The sequence below is a fragment of the Anabrus simplex genome, chromosome 9 (assembly GCF_040414725.1).
Source record: "Anabrus simplex isolate iqAnaSimp1 chromosome 9, ASM4041472v1, whole genome shotgun sequence".
In the NCBI taxonomy this organism is placed as follows: domain Eukaryota; kingdom Metazoa; phylum Arthropoda; class Insecta; order Orthoptera; family Tettigoniidae; genus Anabrus; species Anabrus simplex.
The window spans coordinates 72,201,506-72,219,997 of NC_090273.1; the positions used below are offsets into that span (position 1 = coordinate 72,201,506).

General features: G+C 39.5%; 1 protein-coding gene, 1 non-coding gene and 1 pseudogene across 2 annotated transcripts; all 3 read left to right on the forward strand.

Moving 5' to 3' along the window:
- Nucleotides 1-832: 832 nt before the first annotated feature.
- LOC136881260 (prothymosin alpha) lies at nucleotides 833-17,983 on the forward strand. Its single transcript, XM_067154030.2, has 3 exons — nucleotides 833-1,019; nucleotides 4,973-5,117; nucleotides 16,396-17,983. The coding sequence occupies exons 1-3, from the start codon at nucleotides 906-908 to the stop codon at nucleotides 16,455-16,457; spliced, it is 321 nt and encodes a 106-aa protein (XP_067010131.1). The 5' UTR covers nucleotides 833-905; the 3' UTR covers nucleotides 16,458-17,983.
- LOC136881335 (U1 spliceosomal RNA) lies at nucleotides 13,261-13,422 on the forward strand. Its single transcript, XR_010861016.1, has one exon. It is a non-coding gene; the product is annotated as a U1 spliceosomal RNA (small nuclear RNA).
- LOC136881357 (5S ribosomal RNA) lies at nucleotides 13,423-13,541 on the forward strand (annotated as a pseudogene).
- Nucleotides 17,984-18,492: the final 509 nt, after the last annotated feature.

Here is an 18,492-nt window from a genome sequence, read left to right on the forward strand (position 1 = left end):
TGACTCGTATCTTGAGTCAGTGTTTTGAATCATATTTACCATATTTACACATTCTCTTTGATATTTACGTATTGAGCATTTTGACACATAACCTGTACAACTACTCTCGACAATATCGACAATAACTCATTCATGTAGAGCATATACAAGTTTGTGTGAAAAACATTCAATTAACACAATTAAACTCCAAAAAGAATCAGATTAGCTCCTTAAAGTGCATGCGTACTTTTATTTACATTATAAATATTATTGACAGTTCCTCAATATCCCAGCCCTGTTGGGCGCCATACGTAACGATAGTTGTATGCATTGTTGTCCAGCACTTTATTTTCAAACTGTTAGTGTTTCTCTCTTAAAATTTAAATTTATTCTCGGGTAATAAATTTAATTAAGTTAAATCTGTTTTCTTATGGAGCAGGCAATTAATGGGGAGAGTTCTGTTTCGTTGGCTGGATATATTTTGTAATGTTCATTGTAGAAACAATTATCTGACAAGTGATACTTGCATAATGATTGTTAATTTCGGGTTCGAGAATATCATGGTGAAAATTGAGCGAAAATGGCGGTCAATATTTATAGATACCATAGGCTAAGCAATTTAGTAATCTCGTACCCAGCCTTGCACTCTGGGCTAATGTACTCTCCAACCCCTCGTCGGAGCAAAATATGATTTTATTTTTTTTGTAAATAGTGAATTTTAAGATCTAAATAATTATTTTAGTACTCAGTATTATTGCCTGATTTATTTGCGACGATAATTGTTCTTTATATTTTCCACCAATACTTCTTTGCGTCATCAACCAATCACCGGTTTATCGAGCTCCAAGCCCGCGCCATCTTCATTTTTGAACAAAGCCAGTTGGAAGTGCGTTACGAGTAGTTCGCTTCGAAACTCTACAGAAAAGATGAGTTCCAAGGAAAATAACTCCGAAGTCGCTGTAGATAAAGTTACGGAAAACAACGAAAAAGCAGGTGGAGATGCGAAAGCAGAAGTTAAAGGCACGAAAAGGCCAGCAGAGGTAAGCACAAATAAAAGCATCAGAACTATCACTCGTGGGCTTATATTGGGCGACGCTTCTTGACTATGTCTCCTGCAACTGATATGTATTTACATTTGTATATGCTGTACATTGTGTTTTTGGATATATGTTTAGTTTCTAGGATGTATTCCTATGTTTTATTGTTAGTATTAGGAATATTTTCGGTTTAAATGAGAATCCCGGGCAATTTGTTGCCATGTGAGGAAAGCCGGCCGGGTAACCTCGCGACTGCTCGTTTAATTTCTGAATTATAATATTAAAATTGGGAGGATTTTTTCGACTTGGGTTGCATTTTCATATACTTCTGCTCATTTCATTTAGGTTTGACTTGTATTTTTTATAATTTTCTTCTGCCGTAATGGTCTGAGGCGTCCCGCGCTTGTGATTTAGGTTTACCCCTGTTGGAGGCTAGGATGTCGAACATTTTGAACGTGGCGGTCTTTTGCTGAGAGGCTAGGTGGGAATCAATAGTAAATCGACCAAGGAACCCGAATGGAGGCTATAGTAATTATTATTCTCTTTAGTTTTGCTTATCGTTCGAGATTGTAATTTACATAGTACGATTTGATTTGTACGAATGCTTTATCATATCATACGTCTTAGGTTGATTGTATGGAACCAATCCAATGCATTTTCATTGTTTGATCTGTAGTGCAAAATCGGATGTTTTGTGTTTGAAGTTCGAGGGTTCCTTTACGCTCTCATTTACAATGTTTGGGGCATTGACCTTGTACATGTTGAGACAGTCTGTACTTCAGAACTGGAAAGGACTTAAAAACATCTTATTTTCGCGTTTCAAGGGGCTAGTTAACCAACGCGAGATATATTAATTGTACCGTTTCTTGAATGAAATAAAATTTCTAGTTTAGTGTATCTTAATTTCATAGGCTTAGGTACGTATTCAGTTTAGCTGCGTTTTAAGTTGAATATTTCTAGTTTATCTTAATTTTAAAGGCTTAGGTACGTTTCCAGTTTCACTGCGTTTTTAAGCTGAATTGTCTTTCATTAATTTTTTAATTGTATGTATTCGGCAGATACTGCTCGAGCGCAGTCTTCCTCTGAGCGATTGTTCTCCCCTTTCCGCTTGCCTCCTATTCGGTGCAGTTTATCGCTATAAAGTTCGTACTGGGTGAGGAGACAGAAAAGTATGATAATGCTGAAGAAGGGGAAGTGCGAGGGGAGAGTAGCCGCGAGCGTCCTATCACGAGCAACGGGTGAAGAGAGGGAGGGGTCGAGAACCTAGCCTCGCTTCAGGTACCCGAAAATCGATCCTGGCGAGGTTTCGTTCTCTCTGTCTTTCATACTATCTCGCTCTCGACCTCTTCCCGCCCTTTATCTCCGATAGACGTTCTTTCATTTAGCGTCTCTCCCTACATCGTCTATTTTTTGGTCTTCATTACTTTTAGGAACTCATACCTTGGGCGACATACAAAGCGAGATTAACGTCTAGATGTTACATTTGTTGTAATAGTTTTACCTCTAGTATCTTTCAAGTTAATGTTTGCCCAATTATGTAATGATTTGCGCCATCTCCGCCTCTTTAATATCCGCGTTTTAACTATGTCCCTTTTAGGATTGTCATACTACTGCAAGTTCCTATTGTTAACTTTGCGGTTTCCTCATTTGAGCGCGCCCGTGTATTTATATTGTTTTGTCTTTTTTTTTTTTTTAATTTTCATACAGTATAATTTTCGCTTTATTGTATTGTATACCACTATATTAAAATGACTAGTGATCCCAGTATTGCCATTTTAAGATGGAATGAATATGCTTACTGCGGTTTCATATTTAAAGTTAAGCCTGAAAAAAAGGGGTCGCCATCCAAGACTACGGCATAATGATAGCTGCTGACAAGGAGCGCAGGCTGCCTCCCCCGAACAAAATCGCTCCCGCTCTACCAAGATGAGACTTCTTAGATTTGACTAGACAGGTACCTCGGTTGAATCACGGTTAAATAAAACATAGAGCACAGGGCCTTTTCCTATGGATACGTACTTCGTAACGAAATCGCGGCTCCTCCGAAAGACGTAAAAGTAGTAAGTCGGACGTAAAGCAAATATTCTTGTTTGGAAATCGAACAAGTGTGTTAGAAAAATCTTCGACAATTTCACGTTCAGTCTTATAGAGGTGTTTTGGCCTCTCGGAAGATACTCGGATAAACGTGCCTAGCCATTAATGTTGTCTTCCCCTTATGCTAATGGAGAATGATGTGGTCCGGTCGCGTATCGTTATTTTACACTATATTTCATATACTACCGGGCGAGTTGGCCGTGCGGTTAAGGGCGGGGAGATAGTGGGTTCGAACCAGGCGTCAACAGCCGTGAAGATGGTTTTCTGTGATTTCCCGTTTTCCCACCAGGCAAATGTTGGGGCTGTACTTTAATTAAGGCCACTGCCGCTTCCTTCCCACTTCTAGGCCTTCCCTCTCACATCGTTGCAGAGTCATAACCTGTGTCTGTGCGACGTAAAGCAAATTGTAAAGATATATATATATATATATATATATGCATACACTTGACTAGCTTTCTCCCCCCCCCCCCCAAATTTGTAGAATCGACAGTGATGAAACCCAAGCGCAGTTTAAAGGCAAGTTTGTCTTCCTGGCACGAACCGTATGTGGAGGGATATATTGTTGCGTGTTTCATGCTTAATATGTTTTATGGTAATGAAGATGTGTATTAAGATGATCTCAAACACTCCGCCTCAGAGCTAGAGAAATTAACTGAGCGCTGCTAAAATCGTCGGCACAGCCGTAAATCGAACCTGCGCCCCTGTTAGCTGAAGCATTTAATCTATTTAAGTTTCAAGCTGGGAAGTTGTGTCTGGGGTTCTGGTTCCACGTTCAACTTGTAGCCTCTTAAGAATCGGTGGCAGTATCGGATCGGCTTCTGGATCGTGGGGCTTAAATCCGGCGGAGGTAGTCGGATGTTTGAAAGGGGATGAAAAGTTTATTCTACACTACAACCCTGTTCAATATTTTCATTGTAAATGAGCGCTGGCGGCATTTTCGTGTTGACATGACAACATTTTTAAAACCCTGGCCACGGATCAGGTTATGTAGACCAAAGGTATCCAAGAAGTGTCACTGTAATATTTATCCCAAATGGAACGTAATAATTGCTTTTACACCAATAAAGTGAGAAGTCTGTGGTAAATTAAGAAATGCCGTCGTTACTAGAGATGTATTTAGAGAAATATGTGTACGTACACGTACTTGCAGGCCGTAGACGGGGCTCCTTTGTTGTATTCCGCTGCTCGTGCAGTCTTTTCTTTCTTTTTTGAGGTGTAGGGCTTGCACCGACGAATGGGAGTGCTATGTCTGTGAATTGTCATTATCTTTGTCCAGGTGACTAGCGCGGGCAGTTCAAACAGCAAAATGGCATTATCCCTGGACCAATAAATATATCATTTAATGCATGAGTTAGGCACAAAACGAATGGGCAACATGAAGAAAACGATGTCTGATTAATTCAAAGAACTTCAGTGAGCAAGAGACATCACACACGAAAGTGTTGGACAAACAAAACACCTCCGGAAGCACTGCGACGTAGCAGAAAGAAATAGTTCTAAGGTAGTGAAGGATGTATCCATATTATTGCCTGCAAGTAAAATATATCATACTATTTCTTGATTTGCCGCAGATTTTACTCTTTATTTGAGTAAAATGAATTATTATATTCCATTTGGGACGAATATTACAGTGACATTTCATGGGTACCTTTTGTCTTAATAACCCATGGATCACTCAACATCTAGTTTTTCTGCCAGCTGGTAGAGTGATTGTAATTGTGCAAGTAGTCAGAGGTTTTTTTTATAATGATGCGAGTAAATTTGACATTAATTTATCTGTTTGTGCTTTGTAGTTAGTAGTTTTTAGTCCTAGAGTAATATAATGTGCATTACTTTGTTGATAGAAATTCTTTCTTTTGCAGACCAAAAGCGAAGATGTAAAGAAACAGAAAAAAGAGGAAAATGGAGAAGAGGAAGATGTAGAGGATGAAGAAGATGTAGAAGGAGAGGAAGAAGAGGAGGAGGAAGAGCTACCGGAAGGCGAGGAGGATATTGATGAAGGGGAAGGTAAGATGATATGCCCTCCATCGTGAAACTTGTGGCCAGGTTTGTTCTGGTATTCCATGGGAGGTTGTTCTCTGGCTCCATGCCTTTCATAGCCCTTTAATATTTTCTTTACAGAGCTCGATAGGGGTAATCGCTTAAGTACGGCCAGTATTCGGTAGATAGTGGATTTGATTCCCACTGTCAGCCACTCTAAAAATGTTTTTTCCTATGGTTTCCCATTTTCACACCAGGCAGATGCTGAGGCTGTAGAGGCCACGGCCACATCCTCGCTCCTAGCCCTTTCCTGTCCCTTCGTTGCCATAAGACCTATCTGTGTCGGTGCGACGTAAAGAAACGTCTAACAAAAAATCCTTTGAAGCATCAGAACGCGTGTGTTACTGTTATCAGGGGCTAATAATCTTGTTTTGCTTATTGAGATAACACAGAATGGGTTTACCTTATTAAAGGCTAAGCTAAATGCTATTGAGATCAAAAAGTAGCGTTTCGAAGTTGTGTATACGGTTCTTACCTACTGTGTAGAGATGAGAAGAATGCAAGAATGAGGAATGTGGCCTGCAAGCACGAACTTCCTGTTCTGCCCAGACAGATCGGGTCTTGTCTGCTACACGAAAACATTGACTCACACTTTGCAGTTTGCTAGATTACAACTGACAACAGCGAAGAGCTGCCAGTAGAAGATAATATAAAGTCGTCTGGGTAGTAGCGGAGTTGCTATGGTAACCATTGCGTCACTGGCTCAGCCGGTGAAAACCCCTTTGCCCCGTGCCTCACGGGGCATGTGCATTCTTCTGATCTCCCGACAGTATTTGGTCTTGTACAGTTGAATTAACAATGCACCGTTCAAATCTTGGCAGTCTGTTTCTAGTGTTGACATATTTGACATGATTTATTTGAGCCAAGTGCTAGTTATAATTGTGGCTAGAGCTCTATGGGATGAGATGGGGACAGATTAGACCTCAATTCTGGTAGTATGGGAAGTGTAAATTAGTTTCAGGAGTGCAATTGGTGAGAGTTTTGTGTAAAGATACAGAGGGTTCCAGGTCATTGTTTATTTGCAGAAAATGAAATATTCAGTTATATCTGTGGGTTGCTATGTAGTAGTACGTGGAAGCCTTCACGATAGGGTCTCGTCAATTGGAGTATTCGTGGTAATATACACTGTTAATAATACTGAAGTATGTCGCACAAGAAATGAAGACTGTTCAGTGTACAGCTCTGAGAATTACAGGTATTTTTCATCATAGAGCGATCAGCCTTTCTTTTCGTCATTGCAATTACCGTAATCAAACTTGCCGATGCACCTAAATTAGCCTGAATTACATGGCAGTGTTTTACCCCAGTTTTCACTGCTATTTAGCAGATTATGCCAGATTCCGTCAAGTAACTACAAAATTTGTCATTGGATGGTATGCATTGTATGGGGGGAGGAGTGTGATTAAGCAAAATGTATTATTGTGGCTGTATTTAAAAAAAATACATATTTAGTGAGCCCGTCTTAGTTTGATATAATCCTTGTTTATTATTTGTAAGAAATGCCTCTGACAAAATACAATGCATAGAGAAGTAATACGAATATCAGATGTGCCTCCCTCGATTTAAGTGGTAGACTACTTATTTTTTGTCCTTCCTCCTTCTCTACTGTTCGCAGAGACTTATCTCCCTATTTTGAGAACAGATTTAGTATACCTGTAATTTCTTTAATATCTCTGGCTTTTCCTAGTTCTTTAAGTAGCTCGAGAGAATTGATGTTCAGTGAGTACTGGAAAGACCGATGGAATCAGCTGGTGGTGTTCTTAAATATGACAGAAAATGCTTTTTACTTTATTATTTCCACATAGCAATGCAGGCTGTGAGGTTAGGATATTTGTGTGTGCTAGTTGCTTTACGTCGCACCGACACCGATGGGTCTTATGGCGACGATGGGACAGGGAAGGGCTAGAAGTGGCCTACTATCTCCTGGATACTGACCGCACTTAAGCGACTGCAGCTATCGAGCTCGGTGTTAGGATATTTACAAGGACAAAATCTCAATTCAGATTAAAGGTTCTCAAAAAGGAATTCTGGAAATCATGTCCGACTCGTTGGCTGAACGGTCAGCGTACTGGCCTTCGGTTCAGAGGGTCCCGGGTTCGATTCCCGGCCAGGTCGGGAATTTTAACCTTAAATGGTCAATTCCAATGGCACAGTGGCTGGGTCTTCATCATCATTTCATCCTCATCACGACGCGCTGGTCATCAAATAGAAAGACCTGCACCTGGCGAGCCGAACCCGTCTTGGGATATCCCGGCACTAAAAGTCATACAACATTTCATTTTTTTTTTTCTGGAAACCAGGCCCTTTCAACAAGGTTTGAGCATACATCCAGTTAAGAAATTTATGAATTAGCCTAAGGCAGTTGCTATGAAGTTGTGTTCTAAAGCTCAGATACATGCAGTATTTTATTATTAATAAAATACATACAATATTTCGGTATTAACAAGAAAAATTGGCGGGAGATAAGTCTGTGATCAGCGAAGAGTGAAGAAGGACCAGCATGTCCAGGATATGCCGCAAAAAACTCCCGATTTTTTACTTTTGAAAATTGGCACATCTGAAATATTGTTCTTTGTAGCAAATTATTATTATTATTTTTTTTTTTTTTTTTTTTAGAGGCTATGAAATTTTTTCTGTTTTTGATTTTGTTACTCTCAGTTCCAAGTAATAATAGTTTGCCCGGCTGAGTGGTTGAGATGCTGGCCTTCTGACACTAACTTGGCAGGTTCAATCCTGGCTCAGTCCAGTGGTATTTGAAGGTGTTCAAATGCGTCGGCCTCGTGTCGGTAGATTTACTGGAAGGTAAAAGAAATCCTGCGGGACTAAATTTCAGCGTCTCCGGAAACCGTAAAAGTAGTTAGTCGGATGTGAAGCGAATAACATTATTTGTTGTCCATTAAATTCCTTCCATAAAATTAGCACATCAGTTGATATTGCATTGATACTTCGAAAAAGTCTCGCTTAGTCTTTTAATTCCTTGGGTCTCTTTTAGTTGTAAATATTTTTTTGTCATTGGGATAACCTTTATTGGACGCTTTTTATCTTAAGCGGAATTCTTAAGTGTAAGTTATTCCTCGTCATAGAAGTCTTTAATGGTAAGTTCAGCAAGATGCTGGTAGAAATATGGCTGCAGCCTTTTGGGAATTGTGGGGGACAGATTACAGACTTCAGTTTTGGTAATATGGAAAGTGTACAGAGAGAGCTGGTCACGAAGTTTGGGTTGCGTGGCTGGCCTTGCATTCAGTTTTATTTGGCGCCATCTATAGCATGACAAGTTGAAGTAAGACCCTGGAATGTGAGAGATGTAAGCGCTAGTTTTGTCAGTAGGAGTGACTGAGGCAGGATGGTGGGTAGGCCTGGTTCATGCTTGGTGTTGCCAAGCTGTGCGCAGTGGTAGAGAAGGCCCGGAGCTAGAGCACTTCAGTGCTGACTTTAGTGGAAACGTCTCTCTTGAGAGCTAGGCGAGCACTGAATTGCAGTCTCTAATCTGCAACAATGGGAGATGTTCACTTCTATTGGCTCGTGAGGAGAGACGCCCTTGTACACACTATTGGTCGTACATGACTAGGGACAGAAGGGTAGGAGCAAGTTATTCGAAGTTCGCGTTCCTTGCGGGGTCTCGGTTTGAGTTGCTGAGCTCTAGCTGCTTGCCCGTCAATTTTGACGTTTCGCTTTGCTCTAGGCCTACTGGGTGGCAGAGTAAACCAAATCTCTCTTGGGCGTCTAAGGCTGAGTTTTAGTGGATTTTGTCGGGTAAACACTAAATCTGTCACCGAGATCTTTTACATGCAGACGTACAACATGGGAGTGTCGAATGGACTTTTTTCCACCTTTCAAAAATCCGACTACCTCTGTCGGGTTTGAACCTATCTTGGGGTACGGGGGCCGACACTCAACCACTGATCCACAGAGGGTATTAACAGTAATATCAGACAGGTAAACATTGCAAACTTGTGTTTAGTGCTACGAACAAGACTTATCAGAGTATTATCAACTAGTGTTCTGCTCGTTCATAATCAAACGCCGGATCTTACCACTCTGTTGCTGTGGAGTGCTATCCGGGTTTGTGACATGAGGAATTGTGTTCTCGTGCGATTCCATGCTAATCCAGGCACCTCTTTTGCACGACATTACGTTGTAGTCAGTTAAACATTTAAACTGATGTACTTGATGCAGTTATGCCAACAATGAAGATTATTCATTTAAATAAACAGTATTTACAGTTTAATTTAGAGCACGCAATGACTAAAGTATGTATTAACCCTTTGCAGTCCAATTTTCTGTCCTAGTTCTAATAGTCTGGTCCAAATTAATTTTGCACATTTTTATCTAGTCATATTAAACTCAGCACTTTTATTAGTAACTATAATTATATTATTATATTCTGTAAACTTGAGTCTAGTGAGTTATTTACAGCTTTACACAAAAGTCATCAGTGCAGAAGTGAAAAAAAAAACGAAAACTGAAGTGGAGTGATTCAGCTAGGAGGTACCTGCAGTCTTCTAGTTTTCTTACCTGATGAATAACTTAGTCTAGGAGGCTCACGGTCATGAAATGTACATTCCCATTTGTGTGTGCGGAAGTATTTTCTGCACATTTGCTCAAATTATCAACATTGACCTGAGAAGCGGCATTGCCGTGTGCCGTATCTCCTCCTCTGCACCGGCCCATTACCTTCATGCGTCTTGCTTTTGTAGCAGTCACTGGAACTTCCTCTTCCGAATCTTCAGAAATAGAATATGATAGTCTGGGATAATTCCGTGCTTTTTTATGCGCAGGTAGCTGACATTTCAATTGCAAGTTCATTACACCTTCATCTTCACTCGACAGTTCTGTAAACTCATTGTTTAATTCAGATAAATACATACATACTTCTTCATTCACATTTGCCGCTTTTATATCACAAATTCAACTGAGACAATTCGCATTCACAGAACGCGCCTGGCACAACACATGTGCAGCACTACTCAATGAAAACACAGCTGACAGACCGCGGGTAACCATGTCGGTACACGGCTACATATATCTCGTATTATTTCAATGGAGATAACAGAATGTCTTCCTTTGTGCACTCAGATTTGCTCTAGAAACTCCAGGGATATCAATCTACCTCGATCAGGTCAAAGAACTTCAATAAATAACTTCTCAAGTAGAATGAAACATAATGTTGTGACCTCGACGTTGGACCGGTTATAATAAACCATGATATCGAGGCCACCTCTGCGTTGCATAATGTGCAACTGGCACGTATCTAGATTTTTTGCCAGGTGGTCTGTTAAAACAGACATCCTATGTGCCCACTAAAATTGTCCTAGGGAGAACACTGTGGTTTCCCATTTTCACACTAGGTGAATGCTGGAGTGGTTGCTCCCTTCCTAATCTTAACCCTTTCCCAGCCTTGTTGCCAAAAAACTTCAATAGTAGACTACTTGCAAAAAAAAATGGGAAGTGTAAAAAGCATATAGTACAGAATAGGATCTTCCTAGAATTCAGTGATTATGGTCAGTGAACCCTTATATGATTCAATCAGCAGGACTGGAGTATTTTTTACTTATCAGTGATTGTTTTAAACTGCCTCTATGGTATTGTGGGAAATATTTTGTCAACTTGTCCTGTACATCCATTTTTTTTTCAGCCTGCATATCGTCGTTGCCGGGACAAAACCTATGTGATAATATTTTTGTAAGTATACTGACCCGCAGCACATACACTATGAAGAGCGAGAATGCCTTGGCAATATTCACACAATATTGCACCTTAGGCGACAGAACCTTACCGGCCAAAGTTCTAAGCTAAAATAATTCTCATAGGAGGTTTTGTCCCGGCAATGACGATATGCTTTTGTACTAAACTGGATGAAGAGTGAGCAAACCGATAGGATCATCATATCCCCTTTTGCAGCTGACACCAGGTGGGGGCAAATGTAGTTCCTCTCCACCATTTCTCATCCAGCACTTTGTTCCAGGCCAAGTTCCAAGTATAATTGGTTGCTGTTATGCATCATTAGACCAAGCTCCAAAAGGTGGTTTTGAGATATTCGCGTTTAACTTTAGGTTTGTGTGTAAATTAAAGCAAACGTAATTTTGCAAAACATGGTATTCCTAGTGTTGTAGGACAATAGATTATACCTTCTCACCAAATTTCAACATTTTTATACTCACAGTTTATGGATTTTCTTGAAAAATAAAAACCTGGCGCTTAGTCTACTGATGAAATTTAAGGTACTTCTCATGTGCAAATAATGCATCACAATGCTACATCAATAACTCCGTACTGTTGAGTATCTACTGAGTAAGACTTCAAAAAATATGTGACCGCAGTCGTGATTAAAACCTGAATCTCCTACTGCGCTAAGTGCTTGAACCATCACGAGCTGCACCACAACTCTGGCACGTTATTTTAAGTTTTAGATGGAGAAACTTTAGAAGGGGAGCTATTCCCTAAAGTCACTGCCATAACCACTTACTGATTCGATGAATTTCAACTGATCTGAGTCGGATACAAATGGTACGAAGTGAGCTATTGTAGTCAATACAATGCATATTTCTTTATGGATTTTCCTTTATATAGGCCTATTATGTTCTGAGAGTACAATACTGACGTGATATTTTCAAGCCTATGGGTAAGTTTTATTCTGCTGACATTAGTTGCGAAGTAGAATGGTAGTCATACTATTAAGGAACGTTGACCGAGATCAGAATGGCAGTCCCTTAAACTAAGTAAAGGATATGAATGTCAGTATATGTGGTAATGATTACCTTATTCCAAGAAAAATAAAGCGATTCTGAAAGATAGTATAGAATTTTAAGTACCTCAGTCAAACAACATGAACAGAAAATGTGATTAAAATATTTGCTCCCATAAATTCATATAAAACACTGGACAGGTAATAAGATTGTTACTCTCGGTTCGTTCAATCTCGAAGTCAGGATCTCCATTGAATCCGTCCATGATGTCAGAATTTCTTTGAAGTTTCTGGTAAAATTGTTTGGCATCTGTATTAGGTGCATCAGTAGCTCCAAGTTTGGCTTCAGAGATACGTTTTCCATTTGGCCACAGAGGTATTAACGTCTGATTAAAGGGAACTCTAGTTTCCTGGGGTCGTCCCAGTATTCACGTATTTAGATTTACTTCCTTATATTCACCATCAAATTTAGTTTTGACGTACGTATTGAACGGCTGTGATTTCAAGTACTGGCTTTCTTTTAGTTTTTGTCCCTTAATCTTGCAACCATGGACATCTGTTTCCCGATTCAAGATCATTAGTTCTGCTGAACTGAAGAACGACGTCTTCCACTTGGCGAACAACAATGGGGTTTTTCCGCCGGCAGTTTCTCATTATGTTTACGTAGTCCTCTGCAGTGTATAAACGCTGATGAAATATGAGGGCACGCTAACATATCTGCAAAGTAACTGCATTCATTATTCTGATCTGGAATTCACTGATTTGCCACGTATTACCTAGCATAACTTGTTTAAACACTTACAGTGAAGCCTTCGCAGCTTCTTCAAATATATCGATTCAGAAATATTACTTACATTGCAGGCTACCGTATTAGATACCGTACAACAATCTCATTTTGATACTAACCCTAGAATGTTCTTCTAGAATGATTCTCCGATGTAACCATTTTAGCAAGCTGTATTAGTAGCATTGTCCTTGTTACTTTCAGAAGTACTTGATAAACCACTCAGTGTATCACTACGTCAATAACTTTCCACTATTGAAAACGCTGTCATCCACAACGCAATGTGAGGCATGAGTCGCTTGGTCATGATGCAAAATGGAACGCTGCATAGTCTACTGATGCAGTTTGCAGTTCAACTGATTCCTGCTATGTCGCTTACTTTTTCAGTTTACTGAAAGCTAATGCCCTCTTGTAAGACAGTGGGGAATGTATTATAAGTAGTTCAAGCTTGTCTCTACAAGTTAGTGCTAAAATCTCAAATTTTCGTCATATGGCGCTTAGGCTATTAACTCCACCCGATTACCATAGGATCTTGAATTTAGTAAAAAAAGAAAAAGAAAGCAAGTTGCTGAGCTGCTGTAATTGTTTTATGTGTGTGCCTAAATGAAGCTCTATTTCCTGTGCATTGCATATATACTGTTGTACTTACCTGGCGTAGGGGCTACCGTGATCAACAAGGCGGTTCCCCCAGGGTGAGGCCCTTGCAGTGCACTTCGCGTGAGTTGACCCCTGCGAATACCCCAAATGTGGGTATCTCGGGCGCGTAATTTTTGGTAGTCGGGACTGCGTTCGCACTGTTTTTTGCCAACAATCCTACCCTGTTGAATACACCGGTTCTCGTCCGATCACCGCAGTTAAGCAACATCGGGCATGGTCAGTACTTGGATGTGTGGCTGCTTGGGAACACCCTGTGCCATTGGCTCAATTCCCTTTTACTACTACCACCAAGTGACAAGTTAATATGCACACATCTAAATAAAGCATCACTTCATATTTGTTCAACCCTGTCTGGGTACTATGCTTTCTGTTCAGATGAATGTTACTATGTTAATGCCCATCTTTATGCTAAACTGCAATATACTGGTGTTAACACTTGCCTTGTTCATTTTAAGCACTGTGCTTCCCCTTAAAGTAATGACTAATTAACCATTTTATACATAAGAGTATTCGTAGGTGTAGGGTTCGTAAATGTTTTTTTAATATTTGTCCATGTTGTGATTTTTTTATACTAGCATCCCTTGGTCTGTTTAGAATGAGACATTTTAATGTGGATATGTATGCTAATCAATTTCACGCTAGGTTAGGAGTATGAACTGTTATTAGTATGCTTTCATATTGATGTACAGGGGTCATCGTTAATTTTGCTTAGTGGTACAGGATGTAAACTTTGGTTGTGAGCCATTAACTTACTTAATTTTGAAATGTAGAATTAATACTCCCAAGCTTTCCACAGAAGTCTCATATTATGAAAACTTATTCAGAGTTCTCCACAGGAAAGATCCTACAAGTGGGATGAAGGTATTTCGGCACCACACACAAAACAACCTGCAACAGAAAGGGTTCCAAGTACATAGTTTGGTGTGCGGGTTGGTGGGGGGAGGGGGGTGGAAGTATCAGTTGCTTCTTGATTTCAGGTAATAAAAATACAGTCCATGTGATACTATTGGTGCAGAAGGTGTTGAACCCAAGTTTCAATATATGTGGAGAACTGCTTAGTCCATTTTCACTAAATGAACTTAAGAGTTAAGCTACCTTTGGTAATTCCATAGGCCCTTTGTGGAAGAAAAAGCCTATAAAAATTGTGTGAAACTATATCTAAAGTAGTAGAGGGGAGGTATGTTTGCCAGAGACCCACTAACGTGACCCTAGTATTCTCACTTTTATATAAAATGGTGGCTGAGATTAGTGACCAATTTCTGTGATGCTATTGCCAGGGTTGGACCAGCTGTCCTGAGGAAATATATTATATTATCTCGGAGAGTTTGCATCTTGTTCCAACAAGGCTGCGCCTTTAAAAAAAAATAAAACCGTCCAGTTTCAAATGGTCATTGTGTGCGCCTGTGACCTTCCTTTTTGTTAGCTTGGCACTTTTGCTAGAGGCCTGTTTTCTGCAACTTGGCTACAGCCGGCCTGTACTGTCTATGTTTCTTAACTGTAAATCTGCATATAAACTAAACTCAACTCTTATCTCATAGCAAGTGCTGGAAATGTCCTTCCGCAGCTAAAGAGGCACTGTACCAAGTAAGCACATTTCAACTGACAAGATTTAGCTCGGCCACTGTAATATTTCTTTCTGCAATTGGTATGTTTTGCTGAAGTTTCCCCAATTGGCATGGATTTCTTAGGTACACTTTGTGGGTACCCCACAAATAATAATTGCAAACTGTTTGATTAGGAGTGCAGCAGGTCCTTAAACCAGCATTGATCACTATCTTCAAATGCTTTCATAATTGAATCAGTGGACTCTGCTGTAGGAGCAGTTGTAGGATCTTGTTGAAATCAGTAATATGAATGTTTCTTCTGTTAGCTGATTGAAAAATGGGGTGAGAATGGTATTTCAGCTCTCCATTTACTGTATCCTTGTAAAAAGTTGGGCCAATTATGTGTATTGCCTTGGTTCATCCACGTGAGAGCGATCAGGTTATATATGGATAACCCTGTGCGTTAATGTTCAACTTTTGTGCTTTAGTACAAAATACTGGTGTAGAACTAAGCTACATTAATCAAGTGGAAATATTACATTTTTAGCCTGAATTAAAACGAGGTTCTGGGATGAACAAGAATCAAGCTCTCTGCATCTTATTTTATAACTGTTAAGGTTATTCAGTCTGCAAAAACTCATTTTGAATAAATAAAAATAAATAAACTACCTGAAAAAGAAAGCATATGGTAACAGGAATATGCTTTAAAAAGAAACAAACTTTTTGTTACTATAAGTTTACTTTTTCAGTTTTAAATTTATTCAGAATTAGTTTTGGCAGATTGAAGAATGTAAGTTATAAGCCGAAACTGTAAAGAGATGGTTTCAGATATCAAACAAAAAACCATCTCGATGTTGCAAGATGTTAGATTACTACAATTACAGAATACTCTTAACTGTTCAAGACCGAGCTCGATAGCTGCAGTCGCCTAAGTGCGGACAGTGTCCAGTATTCAGGAGATTGTGGGTTCGAACCCCACTGTTGGCAGCCCTGAAGATGGTTTTCTGTGGTTTCCCATTTTCACACCAGGCAAATGCTGGGACTGTACCTTAATTAAGGCCACGGCCGCTTCCTTCCCACCCCTAGCTCGTTCCTGTCCCGTCGTCATAAGACCTATCTGTGTCGTTGCGACGTAAAACAACTAGTAAAATAAACCTGTTCAAGGCAGGCTCAGTCGTTTTAACATTTGTATAGCGCTTATCGGTCCCTCCAGGCTGGTGTGGTACAGGAGTAAGGGGAGGGTTGGCATCACTAAGTGAGGATACCAATAGAGATTGGGGAGGGGAATGTGCAAGACCAATTCAGTGCTGCCCTGGTTACAAAATCATCAGCACTGGAATGCATGTCATGGGATTTTGTTGCTTCAAATCCCTCAATCTCGTCATTTAAATGGTGAAGGTATAAATGTTACAGGAAGTGAAGTGAAATGTGATTGAAAGGTATTGTTTTGCATTTTGATGTAATTGTTCATTTTTTTTTCAGTAAAGGTGGAAGGAATGTATTAATGGGCATACGAAGGCTATTGTTAATAATATTTTGAGTTTGAATTTTCTAACAGATTTTCTTGTCTTGCAGAGGAAGAAGATGATGAAGGGGAAGGAGAGGGGGAGGGGGAAGAGGATGATGATGATGCATAATGAGAAGAGTGTGGCAAAGACTTATTATTCTGAGTGAGTGAATGTGTTCGTTCCTGCCTGCTTTCCTGATAAATCTTGGAACTATGGAGTGGGTCACGGTATTCTCAGGCGAGTGACGACGATGGATAGACATTCTCATCCTGACTTTTTGTTTAGTCTTTCTTTTGTCTACTCCACCACTGACCACAAGTTTGTTCACGGCTAAGACATCAGGATGGCGTGTGTGATATTCAGTGTCAAGGTTTTGAGGGTAGGTCTGTTTTTTATGAATAAATGAAATTTACCCTTCGAGTACAACTGTTTTACTGTATGAGAGGTGTGATTAACTACTTCAAAATCTGTAGATTCCTTTTTTTTTCTCGAGTTTGTGTGATAGTATTGGAAGAATGGGAGAAGCAAACTATTGTAGTACATCCTGTTGTAATAATCCTAAAGTTGTTCACTCCCTACCTCCAAGTTTTATGGTAGGAAGGAAATGAATAGTATTGGGGGATGAAGGTTTTTAGATTCATTAACTGACAAATTCTTATTTAAATTATTTAAAGTACGAACTTTCCTTTTTATATATTTGTGATTTTGCGATCTTAATTTGTTGTTCACATCTGTGAACTGTTCATGCCCTTCTGCCCCCGTTGTTAAATGAAGCAGGGAAGTAATACCAGGACAGCTTGGTAAGACCGCATCGCATGAAAGTACTTGTTTAATTAAAAGAAACAATTGACTACCAACCAAATGAATTGACGAATGTTGTGTGTGTGTGTTTTGAGTTGTGAAAGAAACAATATTTTGTAATAACACAGGAGGATTTTTGTTTAACTTCTACGTATCTCTTCCTTTTTTTTAATGTGTTGTGTTTATTTCTCTTCTGTTTTTGGTTGTAAAATGTTATCTCGTCAAGCTGTAACATAGAATAGCTAACTTTTCTTTTTATTGTGAAAAAATGATCCAATTTTACTGTACAAAGATTTTGAAACAAAAGAAAAATAGAACACAAAAACCTCAACAATGAAATGGATTTGACCACTTTATCAAGAATGTGCACCTCCACATTGTGATCCTCAGTTCTGCTGCAGTTTCTATTAATGAAGCAAAAACAGGCAATAAAGTTAAGTGAATATTTACCTGTCTTAGGAAATGTATTTGCTGACATGATTTGTCTTTTTTGAAAGAAAAAAAGCCTCTGGTTCAAAGTACAGTTTCTCACTTGTAGATTTGTGTTGTGTGTTCATTGATATACTTGTATGACCAACAATTTCTTGAAAGTAATTTGAAATGATTTTTGAATTGTGAATACCAAGTGGTCAGTACTGACCTGTCAATAACAGACAAAGCTCTGCTCATTCCAAACGTTTGATAATTGTTATTTAAACCAAACCTAAAGAGACAAGACATTCATGGAGTAGTTTTCAGTTTTGGCATATTTTCTATGGGAACTCATGGATAAAAATACCTACTGTACATCTAGGGAATTTGTAGTGAAATTGTAATTCATGGAGTGACTAAAAGTGGCTAGAACTAGTTTGATATGCTGGTGTTTTATTTATCCCCTCCAAATGCCATGTTTGATTCTTATTTGCATGAACTTAATGAGCATACTTCAAGAAGTCTCAGGGTTCCATTACAGTACAGGAATGAGAAAAAAGAGCTTAAATTTCTCAGGGAACAAAAGTGGAGGGGTAGTATAGTAAGTGTACAACTGGTTTTGGATGTGGTAAAAAGAATAATGGTGGGGAAAGAGGAGACTTCCTGTAAAGCAATGGGAGAATTTGGTGGGGAGAGGGGAAGTGAAAACTTGTTGGTTTGAGGAGTACTGCGTTTCCTGCCGATCGTCACTAGAGAGCAGTACCTGTGCCTGCAAGTGGTGCTACCTATCCAAAGTTGTGGAACTACTACCATGAGTGTTGGTTTGAACTTATACCGTAAGATGGCATTCCATGTACAATAGACGCTACCGCTCTCCGTCGTTGCTGTATGAACTACTTGATACTTGTTGAATGTGCGAGTCCATATCTGTATTATCGATATGTAAAAAAAA